At 36.3% G+C, this 18,417-nt stretch overlaps 1 protein-coding gene across 2 annotated transcripts; it reads left to right on the top strand.

Moving 5' to 3' along the window:
* Positions 1-1,621: 1,621 nt before the first annotated feature.
* Positions 1,622-17,194, top strand: prkacbb (protein kinase, cAMP-dependent, catalytic, beta b). Of its 2 annotated transcripts, XM_038303818.1 has the most exons (11): positions 1,622-2,000; positions 5,173-5,181; positions 7,590-7,651; positions 7,725-7,853; positions 8,119-8,217; positions 8,297-8,379; positions 8,528-8,654; positions 8,753-8,848; positions 9,763-9,885; positions 10,393-10,557; positions 15,886-17,194. In XM_038303818.1, the coding sequence occupies exons 1-11, from the start codon at positions 1,955-1,957 to the stop codon at positions 16,009-16,011; spliced, it is 1,065 nt and encodes a 354-aa protein (XP_038159746.1). In that variant the 5' UTR covers positions 1,622-1,954; the 3' UTR covers positions 16,012-17,194. The 2 variants fall into 2 exon arrangements, with proteins under 2 accessions (XP_038159746.1, XP_038159747.1); XM_038303819.1 differs by lacking the exon at positions 5,173-5,181 and having other exon boundaries at positions 1,624-2,000.
* Positions 17,195-18,417: the final 1,223 nt, after the last annotated feature.

Genomic DNA, 18,417 nt, shown 5'->3' with positions numbered 1-18,417 from the left:
ATGCATAGACAAAGGACTTTGTGTGGCAAGAAATGCGAAGACATTTAGAAAAGCTCTCCTTCAATCTAACTTAGCTTGAACTTAAAAAAATAGCAAGCTGAATCCATACATGCAACCCTTTTTAGATTTTTCATTACGAAAATAAAACCCATGGATGGCCTCTTTTTTCTGTTTCATACTTATGCACACATTTAATGACATGGCTCCCCAAATCATCACTGACTGTATAACTTCATGCTGAACCTCAAGCAACTCGATTTATTTGTCTCTGCTCTCATCCTCTGTACTCTGGGCCATTGACTTCCAATAATAATGGTACATTTACTTTCATTTGAAAAGAAGGTTTCATACAACAGAGTGATGACAAATGAGACAGGCATCAGTGCTCAGTGATGAGAGGATGAAAAAATAACCTTAGACAACTTGGCAGTCCAGTGCCTTTCTCCAAAGCCGAAATCAGGGGCGGAGCTAGAGAGGGGGCCAGGGGTGACCATGGCCACCCTTAGCCAATCATTGGCTGTGGCCACCCCTACCATTTTTTCCCTGTAATACAGACAGTGGCAGCAGTAATACTCTCAAGCGGAATATTCAAAACATTTCAATCTTTCATATATTAACATTTACTTGACAACAAAAACATTGTGGTTAATTATGCACATCCATATACTAACATTAAAGATGATAAGCAGCGAATTCATGCTCTTTTCAGAACTAGATTTTGTGTTATAAAGGGGTCATATAGGAGTATTCAGTGAAATCATGGATAACTATTTTAATAAAAAATTAATGATTATTGATAAAAGTAACTAATAAAAAAAGAAAAGATGTTCGCCCCAGAACTCAAACCAGAAAGAATTGTATCCACTATACCTTTTATCTAGGAAGATGTTGAAATATATGCCTCTATTTTTTTAGCAAAGGCTGTAGAAAAGGGCATTTTGTCTTTATTTAGAAAATATGGATGTTGTGCTCCTTAATTTTCCTCGAACAGTGTAGCGTTACCTTGAGGTTCTGGCTCCTATCCACTTTCGGCCACGATTCAGTGTATGTTGGTTACTGCCTGGCCACCCTTTTGAAGATTTTCTGGCTACGCCCCTGGCCGAGATCAAACAGTTATTAGGTTATTATGGTTGTTTATAACACAAAGTACATGAAACCTGTTGCCTGAGGTAGATAATCCAGTTCCAAAAAGTGGAAACCTGAATAGTTTTCCTTCATCATGTTCACTTAACTAGTTGGAGGTGGAAATGCTCTTTAAAAGTAATCTTCTTTACTTCTTCTACTTTCTTTCTTTATTTTTTGAAAGATTAATTACTAAAAATCTTTAAAAGAATAAGTTGTTATCAGTTAAGCATACAAAAGATAACAATAAAAAACAATTATTTACAGTTAATCTGAAAGGTTTTCATCTTTAGCTACAATACTGACAATAACTTTTTTACTTCTGATTATGTATTTTTTGTACTTTTTTTTTGGTCAAAAGCAACAAAGTGGTATGTATGCTGGGTAGTTATCTATGGACACAATCGTGCCGTCTAACAAAAACACGCGGAAGCCTCTATGGTCTCGTATCTTGTCACCGACATCTCAGGCCAATCGGCGCCCAGAACACAGCGGCCAGAATGCGGCTGAGCAGCCTCAGCCTCAGCAGAGGGCCAGTGACCGCTAGCTCCATATCAGCCGCTCACAAGCAGCAGCAGCGGAAATCTTCCAGTGGGAAGGAGGAGGGGGGAGAGGCAGAAGGAAGAAGAGCGAAGGGACGGGCAAGGAGAAAGGATACGGGACATTATTTGATCCGACTAGAGTAAATGTTAACTTTGATTTTATTTAAGCCGTGTTAAAGAGTTATTTAAATAATAAAATAAAAAAACACACACACAGCAGCTGAAATACTAGCTAGCTTCCGCCGCCATCTCCTCCTCTCAGTCGGAGCGACCTCCGTGTCTTCCAAACCATGGGGAACGCTGCAACCGCCAAGAAGGGCAACGAGCTGGAGAGCGGTGAGTCCTGGCTGTCGGTTAGCCTCGCTCATGGTTTTAAAACGCCGTTTGAGTGTGTTCCACTATGCATTAGCTAGCTAGCTTCCATTTATATTTACAAATGTCTAAACTGGTGGACCGTTTTAAATATCCATCGTCGCATATTCCTACATTATCCAAGACGAACTCCTAGATTAAAATTTTTCTCTGTATTGTATCGTTGTTTTTAAATATGGCCCATAATGTTTTCACATCCAGTGTTGGAAATTGTGTTAAAACTTATAGGTGGACGGTTAAAGTAGTATTTACCGATGCGTTTTAACATGTAGTTGATTTAAATAAGTGTTTTTGTCCTCGCTGGAACATAGCTAGTCTGCTAACTTTAGCTGTTATAGTGGTGGGGGGGATTAGCCCTCAGAAGGCCCCTCTGTCCCTCCTTATTGTGGTGTTGGCAGAAGGCCTTTTACAGATGCACGCATACAGTTTCCTACGGAAGAGGATTAGGGACACTGAAAAAATAAAAAAAGTTGACTGATTTTTAAATTTTATTTCAGTTTAATATGGGAAAAAGTGATAAATCTGACTTTGATCCCAGAATTCTGACTTTTTTCTTAGAATTCTGACCTATTTCTTAGAATTCTGACTTTTTTTTTCTTAGAATTCTGACTTTTTTTTCTCAGAATTCTGACTTTTCTCTCAGAATTCTAACATTAATCTCAGAATTCTGACTTTTTTTTCCCCTTCAGGATTCTGACTTTTTTTCCCCCTCAGGATTCTGACTTTTTTCCCCCCTCAGGATTCTGACTTTTTTCCCCTTCGGGATTCTGGCTTTTCTCCCCTCAGGATTCTGACTTTAATCTCAGAATTTGGGATCTTAATCTAGATGGGCACCATGAAGGAAGAGATGTGAGAGCACTCAGCTTCAGAGACAAAGATGTGAGTTGTTTGGGAGGGACAGTAACACAATGGTGGAAAATGACGCAACTTTTTACGTGGCCCAGTGATGCTATTTAATTAATGGAAGGGCAGAAAGTGATTAAAACAAGAGAGCTAATCTCTAAAACAGACATGGTTACAGCTTGATGCTAACATGTTTGTTAGCTGTCAGAAAACAGTCAGAATTGTGAGAGGAAAAAAAGTCAGAATTCTGACTTTTTTGTCATATACTGAAATATAAAATTTAAAAATCAGCTTACTTTTTTTTTTTTTCTCAGGGCCCTAATCCTCTTCTGTAGTTTCCTGTCCAGAGCCCTTAGAAATAGATGAATAATAATAAAAAATCCTTAACCCATTATTGCTCAACACCCTTGGTAGATAATGTTTCTCTTTCCTAGTATGTTTGGCTTCAGGCTACTTTACGGCACAGCCAGCTGTGTCAGACAGAAACTTTGATGATCTTCAATCTGCAGCAGCAAACCACAGAGCCGTGGATAATTGTTCTAAATAGGCATTAGGTTTAATCTGAGGCAGCGTGGGGCTGTTTCTGCCCCCCCTCAAGGACTCTCTCTCTCTCTCTCTGCTGTCACGTTTTTATTATTAGCTTCATAAACAAAGCTTTCTCTCTCTGTACAGCAACATGTCCAAATATGGGGAAGAAATGACAAATTCCCTCTTTCCATTCATAAAACCAGAACCTTGCTACTGTCTGTGCAGCACATATACACACACTCTCTAAATTAGGCCACTTGTGTTTGTTCAAGCCCCCGTTCTCTAATCTTGCTGTGGTAAAAGTCCATCATGGTTCTTCTCACACTCATCTCGTCATTGACTGGAGCAGCTTGTCATCGGACCTTCGTCAGAGGATAAGGGGTATTACAAGCTTTGAACGGTTTGACGTAACTCGGCCTAGGCCGGTGTTGGTTTACACTCCTAAAACTGATGTGTGCATCTGACCATTTTGGGGGGAATCTATGTTGTAAATCATGAGGCTGGTTGCAAACATAAAAAAGTTTGTAGTGTGCGTCAAATGTTTTGATTTACAGTTCATGGAAAGTTTTTCAATATATATAAAAAAAAAAAAGCACATACCATGTGTTTGTAGTTATGGCCCCAAGTTTGTTTAAAGGAAAGTCACTTTATGAAGCTTTGAATGTGTTTATTTGAGATTTATTAACCTGTTGAGAGACACCAGACGGGCATGGGGAATAGTGCCAACCAGCAGCCCTCAAACTAACACAGGTTATTTCTTGCTATCCTTATTGGGGTTTTGCATTGAAGTCCCTTCATTTGTAGGGCCTATACATAAAAAAAAAAATATGCCTAATCCCCCAACCAAAAAAGATGATTTTTCCTCATGGGGACCAGTTGACAGGTCCCCACAAAGTAGCAAAGCCCTTGGAAATTGGCCTTTTACTCTGTCCCCAGAAGGTAACAAATACATGGCTACAAACAATCACTGTCAATGATCTTAAATCCACTCCTTTTGAATACAGTCATGATCGCTAACTCTTAAACCTGTCTACGCTGACACAGTACCCTGAGCTGCAGTCCTTTCTGGAGCATAGCCACTCTCTGCGGGTGAACCTGGTTACCTACCGTGTCATATGTTTACTGTATATAGAGATGTCACCGGCTGGAGTGGCTGGGAGAGCTGTAGTACACTCACAGTTGGACAGCAGGATTAAACACTTGCTTGTGTGACACCTATTTCTCTTCACAGTACTTCCATGTACAATGTTCACACTGTAGGGTAACAGGATAGCTTTGCATAACTCATCCATGGTATTCTAGGCTCAGTTTTGCTCTGGCTTTACAGATGGTTGTCTAATTGTAGGCTTAATTGGAATAACATTTCTCCTAACAGGGCTTAAAGTGAACTTGTTCCATGCAAAAAGCTGTATTATGATGTTAACATTAGTTTTCCAAAGTCAAAGGCTTTGAAGCATAAACTTTTTTTTTTTTTTTTCTTTTACTGATCGTTATCCTGTGCAATACAGATTATTAATGCTACATTCCATTTTGGTACACCTGTTCTTTTAACTTCCACGGTAAACAGTCTCTGTTTAAATTCCTCAAGTGGTTGTCAGCTTTGTTTTCATTCCTGCTCTTTTCTTTCTTTTACAACACATAGCTCCCATTTGTAGATGTCGTCCTACACTTGTTGTGTACTTGAACTCTGTTTCTCTCTGTCTTCTCTTCTGTACCATCCCATCCATGTGGACGATTGTTCCTGCAAAACCATGATGATCTATAGAGACATTTGGTATGCTAAAAAAAGATCAGAACAGCAGCGCAGCAAAGAATTTATTGTGAAAAACTAGACGTGCTTGCTTTTGATGTGATTGAATAATACGTTTTATGTTTTTATTTGCTCTCTCAATCTGGATGTCTACGGTCTGCTGTGTTTCCCATATATTAGTGTATTTTTGTCCTGCTTTTAAGCTTGTTCAATGAGATTCCTAAACAAAACAAAAGGTTCCTGTCAGTACTCCCCTTTGCCAATTCCTACCTCTATTTTATATCCAACCATTGTCAAATTGTCCTTACATACTTCTTTTCCCCCATAAACAAACTGTTATCATAGCTTTGTGCCTAGCCATCATGTACCAGATTATTCCCCTCAGTGGTGATGAATTAGTAAAATAATCACAAAATTTAATTTCATTATTTTCTGAAGATCATGTCTTATGGAAGAGTCACTAATCAAGAGGCTTGAGATCTGAATCAGCTACTCTTCTCCTAATGCTCTCTGATTAGTGAGCAGGAAGCCAAATGTTGAATTTTCAGCAGGCACTCCCACTATATCGATCTTTGAATGCATCAACTGATACCATTCTTAAATGTACTTCTCTGAACAGAAAAAAGTAGATAAAGTCCAGGGACCCTTATAATAATTTTCTCATTTTTTCTCTAGTGGATTCAAAAAAACTGCCTCTGTTTGACAGTATGCAGCACATTTCTAACGCTGCTCTGTCATAGCCTGTGAGAAAAATAATCTAAAATAATACAGGAAGACGGTACTGCTTAGGAACAGGCTTATCAGTACATCTCTGTATCCTACAACCGGTTTTCACTAACTGTGGTTTTGATCACTGGCTCTTATAAAACACGACTCATTAGGACATTAAGCAACCAAAAATAGGATCAAATAACACACCAGTTGTAACCACCACCATAATTTTGAAAAAACAAAAAAAAACTGCTAGCATGCCCAAGTTGAAAGGCTCATATGTTCCAGGTGGAATCATGTACTGTACTTATACTTGTTGTTTATATATTTGGCTGGGTGGATGAATTTTAACTACTTCTTAAGTCCACAGCTTATTATGCAGTCAATTAAGTGTTTATACTCTAAGAAAGAGGTGGGACAAACATGACGATGCAGATATATAATCGTGATATTTAGTAGGGATGCACCGATCCACTTTTTTCACCTCTGATACGATACTGATATTTGAAGTTTCATGTCAGCCGATACCAATACCAAAAACAGCACTTAATTATTACCTAAAAAGGGTTTTATTGTGTGAAAAAAAACTGTGGGATCATTCTTCTGTGCATATGATTTGATTTCCCTTTTCTTAAGAAAAATAGGAAACGTTGTGACTCATTTATTTAACAACTGTGCATAAAATCTTAATCCAAAAGTTCTCTGACTTGTGTCAATATGTGTCATTATCAAGTATCATCTCTGATTTTTTTTTTTTGGCCTGTATACTGTTACATGGAAAAAATTCCCTTCTTTTCTTTGCTTCCATCAAAGTTAGCTGCTTCCCGCTACTTCCTTTTGTTTGCCGGTGTTTCATTAAGTTGGTGGTGTTATAGTTTGAAGATTTAACACCGCCCTTCGGAACATTTCTCCCACAAATATCGCTCACCATTGGGCTAGTAGGCTGAGAGAGCGTGAAAAACCTCCAATAACAATATGGCCGTGTTGTGTTTTTGCGCTGCCCCATGATGTCAGAGCATAGCATGAAGTTAGAATTAATAAATCGGCCCCTAAATCGAGTCTATTGTCACCGATACCGGTCTAGGTTTTTTCTTTATATCTGGACCGATACCAATAAAAATATTGGATCTGTGCATCCCTAATATTTAGTAATAAAATCAAAACTGTTATTCTAACATTTTGGAGCTATTGATTTAGCGTCTACTGGTAAATGTGCATTTGAGTTACATAACTGTATTTATTTACAGCTTATGAGAAGAGATTTATAAAAACACTCAACTGTCAATCGTTAATACTATACTTGGTGGCACGCAGCTAATTTTCATGCCCAAAATGTTTGGGTACACAACAATTAAAAGTATGAAATGGCAAAGGGGGTGAGATGTCCAGTATTCTTCCTAAAACTCTTTTACCCAAGGTGATGCCCAGTGAAATGTATCGCTTCTTTTTTGGTTTAATCCTTTTGAATCCTGTCATGGATGTCGTTGTCTTGTGTTTGTTTTTATTTCATATCCAGATGAGACTTTAACTCCGCTTGTGTTCTTCCTTAACTTACAATTAATTTTCTATCTCTAAACTCCATTTCCTTTTCTTCTTATCCTCAGTCTGTTTGCAATTAAGTTATCCCCAGATGTGTTTTAAATTTCTATGCAAAGGTGTTTTTCCACAAACGTAATGTAAACACCAGCTCACTCTGTCTCTTGTTTTTCTTATTCTTCCAGTAAAAGAGTTTCTAGCCAAAGCCAAAGAAGATTTCTTGCGGAAATGGGAATGCCCGCCACAGGTCAGTTCATTTTGTTTGTTAAATTTAACCTTTGCCGTCTTTGCACAGTAATAACCTGAGGTTGTTTCTACAGTGCACAACATGCCTAGATGACTTTGACAGGATAAAGACTCTGGGTACCGGCTCATTTGGAAGAGTCATGCTGGTCAAACACAAAGGGACAGAGCAATACTTTGCTATGAAAATCCTGGACAAACAGAAGGTTGGTGGACACTTCACTAAGATTTAAGCCAAAATTCCCCAACAAATAATGTGCAGTAAAATATTCAGGGTTGATAAAGCTTTGTGTCACTTAAAACATGTAGTAATGGTTCTGTTCTTTGAAACTGCATTTTTAATCTTTATGCGTTGAACTAAAAGTTTACTTAGGGGTCAGGAGGGAATGTTATTATTAACTAAAGGCTGTCTTAGCTTCCTGATTCTTCTAGGTGATGCTGTTCTGATAAAATCTGCCTGATCCTATTTAGGTGGTTAAACTCAAGCAAATAGAACACACGTTAAATGAGAAGAGGATATTACAAGCAGTAAGCTTTCCTTTTCTGGTCAAACTTGAGTATGCATTCAAGGTATGATTTTTATCTTATGATTTAGATTTTAAAAAAATTTTTTTTATCTGAAACATTCAGGAGCTTATTTCTTTTACAGGACAAGTCCAATTTGTACATGGTAATGGAGTACGTTCCAGGAGGAGAGATGTTCTCTCACCTAAGAAGAATTGGAAGATTCAGGTGAATATTTTCCAAGCCCATTAAAACTTGCTGTGCTGTAGTGTCTTTTTGTTGTTTCGTGTGTTTGTCTAATTCCTTCTGCTTTTTGTTGGGAGTTCCCCCCCCCCCCTCTGCTTTTGATACTAAATAAACATCTTTTGATTTCCAGTGAACCACACGCACGATTTTACGCTGCCCAGATTGTGCTGACATTTGAGTACCTACATTCATTAGACCTCATTTACAGAGATCTAAAGCCTGAGAATCTTCTCATCAACCACCACGGCTACATTCAGGTCAGCTGCAGTGCAGAACGTGGATTTATAATGCTGGAATGTTTTATTTGTTTCAAAAGAATAAAGTCAGTAATAAAATATTTTGTAATGGCTCTTAGGTGACAGACTTTGGATTTGCCAAACGAGTAAAAGGCAGAACTTGGACGTTGTGTGGAACACCAGAGTATTTGGCTCCGGAAATCATTCTAAGCAAAGTGCGTATTTTACATTGTTTTATAAGCAAAGTGTGTATTTTACATTGTTTGGGTTTGTATAACCAGATAATGTTTAAGGATTTCTGCCAAATTGCCTTTATCCTCGTTATATTTTTTAAATTCTCTTTATAGATTTTCCTATTTGTGTTACAGATGATTTGTTCCTCTATTTCTGTCACCTTTTCAAATTTTCACACAGATGCTGTGAAAGTTTTCATGCCGGAAATAAACTACGATATGGGCTATCAGTACAACTTTATTAGTGTTTAACACTAACAGTGTTTTGTTTTCATTCTTTATAATAGAGTTTTTGGATCAATAAACCAATACTATACTATACAGGTTTTGAGTGTTGTGGTAGAGGTCACCCTCAGACATCCACATCAAATGTTCAGTCTGCACCTTGTGATTTGATAGTATGTTTTACCCAGGAATTCATGGTCAGTTCAAACTTGATATAGATGTTCTGAAACTGTTTTGACTTTATTGTTGTAGATTCTCTGATTCTGCATTTGAGTTATAAATCTGCAGCTACAATTTTAAAAAAGCAAAGTTGGGAAACGGTCCTCAGAATATTATGGCTAAAGTGGTTTATTATTTGTTTAACCTGAACCAAGTTCCTCTTTGTTTGCACGTAAAGCTGTAGATGATTTCCTCCCACCCGAAGGGCTGTTAAACGTCTGTTCTTTTCAGTTTTTTCATTTCAAAAGCATACTTTCTGATTAATAAAAAAATCGGAATGTCTTTAAGTAGAGCTTAAGCATGTAATCGTGTTTATAAAATGCTTTTTATTATAGATTAGCTATTTAAATAGATCAGGTATGGAAAATAAAAATGCCCTGAAAGGTAAAGACTATGTTGTTCGACACATGACTTTAGAAAATGTTTTTAAGACCTCTCTCTGTCCACTGTAGGGATATAACAAAGCTGTGGACTGGTGGGCCCTTGGAGTTCTCATCTATGAAATGGCAGCTGGTTACCCTCCGTTCTTTGCAGATCAGCCGATACAAATCTATGAAAAGATTGTGTCTGGAAAGGTAAGGAGTTTTTCTAGATTAATTTAAATAGTCCAGGATTACTACACAGCATGGTAAAGTATGGATTATGGTTTGAGTATGTTCCAGATCTGGAAAAAGAAAATGGAAAGTAGGAAAAAATTTTTTTTTTCAAATTTCCAAAAGAAAAACTTGAAGCAGTTCATCTATGCCAGTTATATTCTTTTTTCTTCCCGTTTCCCATGTTAATCTTCAGGCATGTAATAACTGATCTGCATCCAAATAAGACTTTATTTACATTTATTCCTGAAACGCTGCCTTACCTTGTTATTCGCATCTGACCGAGGTTAGATAGATCTGATTCATAAACTCCGAATAACATTATTTATCCTGAAGCAAAGAAAATGTAGAACTTGTGAATATTTGAGTCTGAAATAGGTAGAAAAAAAATATCTGAAAGAATGATTAAGCTCTGCTTGTCTGTGTTTTAAGTAATGCATCTAGAGGTAAACGGCTCATAGTTTTAAAACTTCTTCCTCTTCCTGTCAGGTACGATTTCCTTCCCACTTCAGCTCCGATTTAAAGGACCTGTTAAGAAACCTACTGCAGGTGGATCTGACCAAACGGTACGGAAACCTGAAGAACGGAGTCAACGACATCAAAGGTCACAAATGGTTTTCTACAACAGACTGGATCGCAATCTACGAGCGAAAGGCAAGAGACTATGTACATTTTGTGACGATATTAATCATTTTAAACCTGCTTAAATGCTGTGGGAAACTAAATATTTATTTATGAATATTTCCAGGTATTATGTTATATTGGGTTTCCCAAATGTTTTCACTTATTCTGGGTAATTATGGTTAACTGTATTGTCTTTAGTTCAGATTTGGGTAATGGTGTTGTGTTTTGGTTGATTAAATGAGTTAAGTTAATTTGGGCTTGGAAGCCATTGAAGGGATTCTTTCTACTTTATTTGGTTATTTTCATTATTAAATCGTGAATAGCCACTTTTATCTGTGATCTCATGATGACTTTTTTTCCCCCTCCATAAATTAAGTACAAGTTACATAAAAAAGGTAGAAAAAATAAATGTGTACACAGTGGATATACAACTGCTTCACAGCTGTCTTTTAATACCAGGATTTATTCAGTTTACCATGAAATACCTCAAGGCCCTTTGTTTAGTCTGGTCCTGTTTTTCTGCGCCTTGACAGTCTGGTTTAATTGTGAGAAAAGGATGTTACAGCATCATATTTCACTGCAGGCAATGCACTTCATTGCTGCTGTAAATCTCTAAGCAGTCTTAGTAAACTACATCCATGTTGTTTTTGTTGTTTAGGGAGTAGAATCTAATTTTAGAAATGCTACAGTTGGTCCAGATTTCTTTGATTATTGGTAAAATAATTTATTGATTCTACACAGTTCTCATCAGCACATTTTATTGTAGAAGGCAACAACACGCTGTATCATAAAAAATAGCATACTGGCCCTTTGACTAACATCTAGGCTCCCTCCCCAGGGTTCTCTTCAGCACATTTCAGCACAACTGCTGAAAGTTGTCCAAATTCCGCTGAAATTTGGACAACTTTCTGAATTTTAATAAACTTGACGACGGCTGAAAGTATGTTTTCCAACAACTTCACCTCCTTTTTTCCACAAATATGTGAGAAAAGCAATTGAAAATTTAAACCCAATGCACTTCAGACTTTATCATCGTCTCAGGCTCAACCTGAGTGCTTTTGTAGGCGGTTGAACACATGGGCTACCGTCCTGCCAGCAAACAGAGAGCAACATTTGAAGGCAGGGGTGGAGTACCCATATTAAGAAGGATCCCCAAATGGCTGGTGTATCAAGTTAAACCGGCTGGTGTTCAGTGTTTTGGGTATTTTTTCTATCCAAAAAAATGCAGCAGCGCTGCTGTGCCAGTGATTAGCCACAGCCACAGATGGATCAACACAAGGTCTCAGTGGGTCAGTCTGATAGTTGGCATATTAATAGGAGATATGAATGTTTCGTACCAACATAAACAAAAAGCTTGACAGAAATAGGAGTGGGCCTAATTTACAAAGAGGCAAAAAAAGGAAGATCATATGGGTGTGGTGCATAGAATAAAAAAAACAAAAAGCAAAGCAACACTCTTCTACTACACTCAAAAATTCCTGGAGAAAAACTGATACAGCATGTATTATGCTGGATATTTTACTTTTTTTTTTTCTACTGACAACTTTGTATGCTGTGATAGTTTTTTTTTTTTTTATCCTTTTAACATCTTTCCGTGATGTGGCTTCATTGAGAGGATGTAACTGACTTTATTTTGATCAAATGATACAAAGACAGCCTTAACTTAATTTATCAGATTCTATAGAATGATTGCAGCTGTATTCAAAGAAATACTGCTGAAACTAAAAGAAGGGCTTATTTAACAACATTTTAAAACAGTCTTATTAATATTACCTTTTTTTTTCCAATTTTCCCAACAATGCCTGATGTTTGTTGCGAAAAAGATAGAAAAGGTTCTGAAATGCATTTTGGTCTTGCTTTTTTTTAACTCCCCAAAACATTTATTTTTACCTGGCTATGTAGAGTCTTTATATCTACTGGAGGCAGAGATGAAAGAATGAAGTTTCTCTGATATTATTTAGTGATTTGTGAAGCTGCAATACCAGCCAGCATTTATGGTTCTCTGTTCCAGTTTCTTAGTTTGCACACAAACATGCCATATGTCTGTGTATATGTGTTTCTCTGACAGCCAACACGCATAATATTTAGTAAATACAAAGCTGATGGAGGCGTATGAGCAGGTCTGTTAAACATTGAACACATGGTTGTTTCAATTTGTGGCTAGAAATGTGAACTTGACGGTCTGGCGTTAAAGTTGCCTCCATTTAAGCAGAAGAGTGTTTGAAGATGCAGTCAGAAAATAATAAAGTAGAGCAGTTGAGTAAGAGGTTAAAGAATCGTTTCAGTTCAAGCGATAATTGTGTAGGGGGTTGCAGTTACAGGTGGAGTTTATCATCACTTCACCACAGAAATACAAAATTTTAAATTTAAAGAAAAAATCCCTAAAATGTTTTTGTTTTGTTTTTTGTGATTAAGCAAAGCAGCGCTTTACCTCATGGTGTGCATGAAATATTATTGCCTGAGCATGAGATAAGATTTGTTTCTACGGTTTGATTAATTTGTTGACACATTTCTGTTAATACTCTTTAACGTTTTTGTTAATTTGAAGGCGTGAGATAAATGTTTATTCAGTGAGTCAAGCGCAGCAGACTCCTTCACTCAGGGAAATAAACTGAGCAAGTTTGATGCCTCTTAATAGGAGATAATCCCCCAGAAGACATTAATTAGTTGGGTTTTTAGGGAGATTTGGGCTGGTCTTATTTCTATTATGCTTCTATTAAACGTCTAAAAGGGAAAGCTAAATGTGCTGCTGAGCCATGAGGCTCAGCTCCCCTACTGAGGACGATGCCACTCAGAAGTTTACACTTGGCTAATGGCATTAAATGAAACTGTGGTCTTTTCTAAGTGGTCTTTCTAACTTTATTACAAAAGACTTAGTTGAAGTTAGTTATTTAGTGTGTAGGTTTGCTTTGTAGACACTCTTTTATCCAAACGTGATCAAAAATACTATCTAAAACATTTATAGCTGATAAAGCAAGTATTAAACACATTAACAATTTGCTGAATAAATATATTTGTAAAGGTGTATTTAAGATGGGATCCCCACTTTGTTTGTAGTAAACTAACCCTTTATCACATGCAAAGAAATAAGAATAATTGTAAATTAAGCTGAAACTAGGGGTTGGCAATATATCGAATGCACTGTATGTATCGAGTTTCCCCACACGCAATATTTAAAATAAGTCTTATCGCAACCATCAAGTACAAAGTCGCATGATGACATTAAGGCGTCTGCATCCATTTCGCTGTGTTGTTTTTTCCCCACACAATTTGAATGCATCATAAGGACTTCCTCTAAACAGGATTATTTTCTGCTCGCACACATGCACACTACAGCACCTGGCAAACAAAATATGGTGACAAAAAAAGGTGTTTCAGCTTGGCGATATAAGGCAGTGGTTTGGATCTCAGGCCAAGTTCGTCGAACAAGGCGGTAGTTTGTAAGACTTGCCGCAAAAACCATTGCTTTAAAGGGTAGGAGTACAAATTTATTTCCCCAACTAAAAAGTAATCGCTGCATGTCAGCGTCTCCCCGCACACTAATTAAAATGTTAAATAAATCAGCTGTGAAGCCGATGGCTTTGACCTTGTTGTTTGAAAAAACCTCTCCCATATGAGATGAAAAAGGAAGAGATGGAGGGAAATCACAGACCCTATTTTTTATGTTATTTAAATGTTTTTCAGATGCTCTAATACCTGTGATGTGGTCTTGTTCAGAGGTATTGCAGGCGTTCTCTAAATTTAGCATTTTTCTCAATTTGACAAATTTTTTTCCCAGCATGTAAAGGCCAACACAAATAGTTTGTAGATGCTCTAATTTCCTGATTTTTTGGACAGTACTTAGACTTTTGTTTTTTTTTATTTAATGTTAATTTTTTTCATTCTGCATTTTGTTTTTATTATTATGCACTAAAGAGACATTTTTTTTATTTTACATTTAATTTAGTATTGTGTGTTTTTGCTTTGTTTTCTGTTTGGTTGCTGGGATTTTGTTAAAGAGCTAATAGTGGCACCCAGAGACATAATGTGGCAGTATTATTTGTGGTTAAAATAAAATATTTTAAATTTGAAACCAAAAATTTGAATGAGTATATCAGTGCAATTTTATGCACTCTATTGTTTTTTAAGGTAATTTAAACATATTGTGATATATATATATATATATATATATATATATATATATATATATATATATATATATATATATATATATATATATATATATATATATATAGTGTAAAGCGATTTTAGCCTGAATATTTTGCGATGTTCGATTTCTTCATATCACCCAGCCCTAGCTAAAACTATATAATTTTACTTGAGTTGATGTTAAGTCTATTCTAAAAGCTCAGTTTCACCTTGCCTCATGCATTCCAAAACCAATCCTATGTGTTGGGGGTTCCTGTTGGATCCTGGGCTCAGTCTGAACTCATTTATTCTTTAAGGACATTCAAGCCAAAATATTAGCCATGATATGTGCTGTCCTGAATAGTGATCAGTAGTTAATTTAGCACCGGGACAGATTTGGAGCTTAGGAAGTATATGGTTTCCCACAATCCTTTGCATGTCACAACATATAGGCAACAACCTGTTTAATAACCAGTTATTGGGTCAATGTTGAATTAGACATGCCTGGCTCAGTGTTGATGGCTTCAAAAATGTAGTGGTTCCTTTGCTTTGGGATGTATCGCTAGATGTTACTGGAGGTTGATTTGTATATATTTCAGTCTAAGTATTATTTGAACCATCTGAAAAAGTAAAAAAATGAATAAATAAATAATCATTGACTTTGAAGCAGTTTGTTGTATAATTATACAACTATAGAAAGAATTGTTTTAATTCATCAGTATGCTAGAGTCAAGGTCTACTAGATGATTGTAAATAACAGGAACTGCATTTTGACTTTACAGTATACCAATTGCATATTCTATATAGAACATGTTTACTAGATATGCAATATGTAGATGCCTTAGGAGATTATGCATTAGGTTAAACCTCAGTCTTGCAATGACTACATGTAGTCGAGTGAATTTTACCTCGGTGATAAATATTTACTCAAAACAGACAATTCTACATTTAGATTTTAGAGGACTATGCAATTCCCTGAAAGCTGTTCTTGAATTGCTGTGGTTGTGAAAGTGGTAGAAAAATCAAGCAGCAAAGTCATTTCATGTGATCTTCTTCCCACTTACTTTGGAAAATTTGTTGTTTTCATATGGTAGCATATGGCAATCTGACAAGTGTATTATCAAAGATGTTTAACTGTTTTCACCTACCATGTTACAAGTGGAGCTTTATTGACAACTGTCCAAATTGACCGTCTCCCTGCTTTTATAACTCCTCTTTTTGCCGTTTCAGGTTGAAGCTCCATTCATACCAAAGTGCAGAGGCCCAGGGGACACCAGCAACTTCGACGATTACGAGGAGGAGGACATCCGTGTTTCTGTAACGGAAAAATGTGCAAAGGAGTTTGCAGAGTTTTAAGAAACAAGAACATGGATAAATCAGGGAAACATAAAGGGGACCTTTGCACTCTTCTATAAGACTTGTGATGGAACAGGGACCATCTTTTCTTTTCAGATCTACATAGTCCCTTCATTCCACAAGGCTGAAAGAGGTCGTTGTGATCCTTCAGTGTCGATAACTTCTCACTGTCAAATCACCTGCACATTAAAGCAGACGCATTACCTTTTTTTGTCACTTTGAAAGCAGTTAGTTTGTTTGGATTTTTTTTTTAAGTGTGTGTGACAAAACTGAGACTGCGGCCAGTAGCAGTCCACACTAGATGATTTCTCTCGTCATTTGGGTTATTTGTGTTCTCGTCTGTCATCATCAGCGATGAGTTGAAGTCTGCATCGTATTAAGTTGAGCCAGTTTACCCAGCTACTTTTGGTCCTGTGCATATCTGAGTTTGTACGGCAGTGACAACAATGAGTGTTTAAAGCATGACCAAATAGAACTTGACTGGCTGACACAAGGGAAGTTGTTTCTTTTGCTTTTTGCCTTAGAAAGCCAAGTCCTCAGACCACCGCTCTCTATAGGACTCTTTCCATATTAGGCCATTGCAGAAAATGACAAATCTTGCATTTAAAACAAATGCAAATCCACTTCTTTGTTTGATCCAATTGGGTCTAATAGTTACATTTAGAAGCTGTACTCTGCCATTTTACTGGGGTTTCTTTGTTTTGTCTTTGTTGAGTCACTTAATTGGTCCCCTTGGGGACTTTTGCCACAAGTATGTGGAAACGGTGAATTCCGTAAAAGAAAATAAGGTAAATAAATCCTTTTTAGGATTATGTTTTAAATTAAACCAAATAGTCATCAGTGGGAATAGTGGGCATTTTCCGCCTGAAGAATGTTTTATTTTATTTTTTTAAATGATGAAGTTTTACGATTAAAAACCAAAAGGGAAATATACATATTTATTATATATCACCCCAATTATTATTATTTTTTTTTTTTTATTATTCTTGTGACAGAATGTAGGTTTGCAACTTCTAGGTTTGTGTGTTTTTGCTCACAGGACACTGGCTAAACTGAAGACTGCTCCTTTGTATCACATGTAACCCTTTTCCTGTTATGCTCATAACATGATATGCATTGTTCCACATATGTTTTTATTTATACACATTAGAGAAGATGCTAATAAATTTTATTTTTAAAAGTGTTGAAGTTTGATAACCATTTTATATCAGAGATCTCAGGAGAAAAGTTGGAAAAGGTGTTCTGTCAAAGTAATACTTTGTGAACTGAGTAGTTGTTTTTTTTTTAACACTAATAAATGGGTACCTTTTACATAAACACAAACTAAAGCTAATACAAAAATGTATTAACCAAAATTTAATTTGAAAGACTAAGAGAAAATACATCTTGATATAAAATAAGAGGGGTCGATTTACAATTTTGTTCATGAAATGAAAATAAGACATCAGTATAAAATAAAATTTTTTTTTAATGTTTTACGTAAAATTGTTTTCTTCATATTGATGTATTTTAATTAATTTACCTTTTATTCAAAAGTCTACATTTTAAAACAATTACATCACATATTTTTCTGTTGAGGTGTTCCTATGATGAAATTCACTGCGAATTTCCCAAAAATAGCATCCTTCTTTTATAAAACCTAAACCCTTAACTGGGGCCAAGACAATCAGATTAATTGTGATTATTGAAATAATCATTTTATTTAGTAATATATTAATGGTGAAATGGAGTATAGAGACTGTAAAACATGCCTTTAGCTGACAGAGTGACCCACTTAGAGCAGTAATATCAAAATTGTAAAAAAAAAAAAATTTAAAAAGCAAACGTTTCGCAATAAGGATAAAAAAAAATATATATATATTCGAATTTTACTTGAATATATTCAATCCAGAACTCTAGTGGAAAAGTTTTAGTTTAACCTTTTCAAATTTGGCGAAAAATCTTTAAGGAACCTTTGGTTATCAGACGATTCATCGAAAAAATAATCAACGGATTAATGGATTTAATGCAAAATTATCGTTAGTTGCAGCCCTACAAATGTAATGTAAGACAGGGGTCTTCAACGTTTTCCAGGCCAAGGACCCCAAAACTGATGTTGAGATTGAGCAAGGACCCCCTAATTATATTTATTGTATGAAATTGTGTTATATCAAACTGGTCATATACTCTCACTCTATTACAGATGGAGTAATGTAACGAAAGTAATTTTTCCCTGGGATTATTAAAGTATTTCTGATTCTGATTCCTCATAGATGGGACAGGTGTTGTGAATGACATGGTGCCCCAGGTATAAAAAAAAAAAAAAAAACAGTCTGATCAACCAAAGCATTCTCCACCCACATGTAATACCTCTGTGGACCCCTAGGGGTCGCGGACCCCTGTTGAAGACCTGCGCTGTAAGAGATA

This window comes from Cyprinodon tularosa, unplaced genomic scaffold (assembly GCF_016077235.1).
Source record: "Cyprinodon tularosa strain WSP-4 unplaced genomic scaffold, ASM1607723v1 ctg52, whole genome shotgun sequence".
Taxonomy (NCBI): Eukaryota; Metazoa; Chordata; class Actinopteri; order Cyprinodontiformes; family Cyprinodontidae; genus Cyprinodon; species Cyprinodon tularosa.
The sequence above is the reverse complement of the archived record's forward strand: the minus strand, read 5'-3'. Positions and strand labels throughout refer to the sequence as shown.

Excerpts from the sequence above, each read along its gene's own strand:
- prkacbb (XM_038303818.1), top strand. The coding sequence starts at position 1,955 with ATGGGGAACGCTGCAACCGCCAAGAAGGGCAACGAGCTGGAGAGCG. Across the intron at positions 8,655-8,752 it reads ACCACCACGGCTACATTCAG|GTGACAGACTTTGGATTTGC; the intron begins GTCAGCTGCAGT and ends AATGGCTCTTAG. Across the intron at positions 9,886-10,392 it reads AAAAGATTGTGTCTGGAAAG|GTACGATTTCCTTCCCACTT; the intron begins GTAAGGAGTTTT and ends TCTTCCTGTCAG.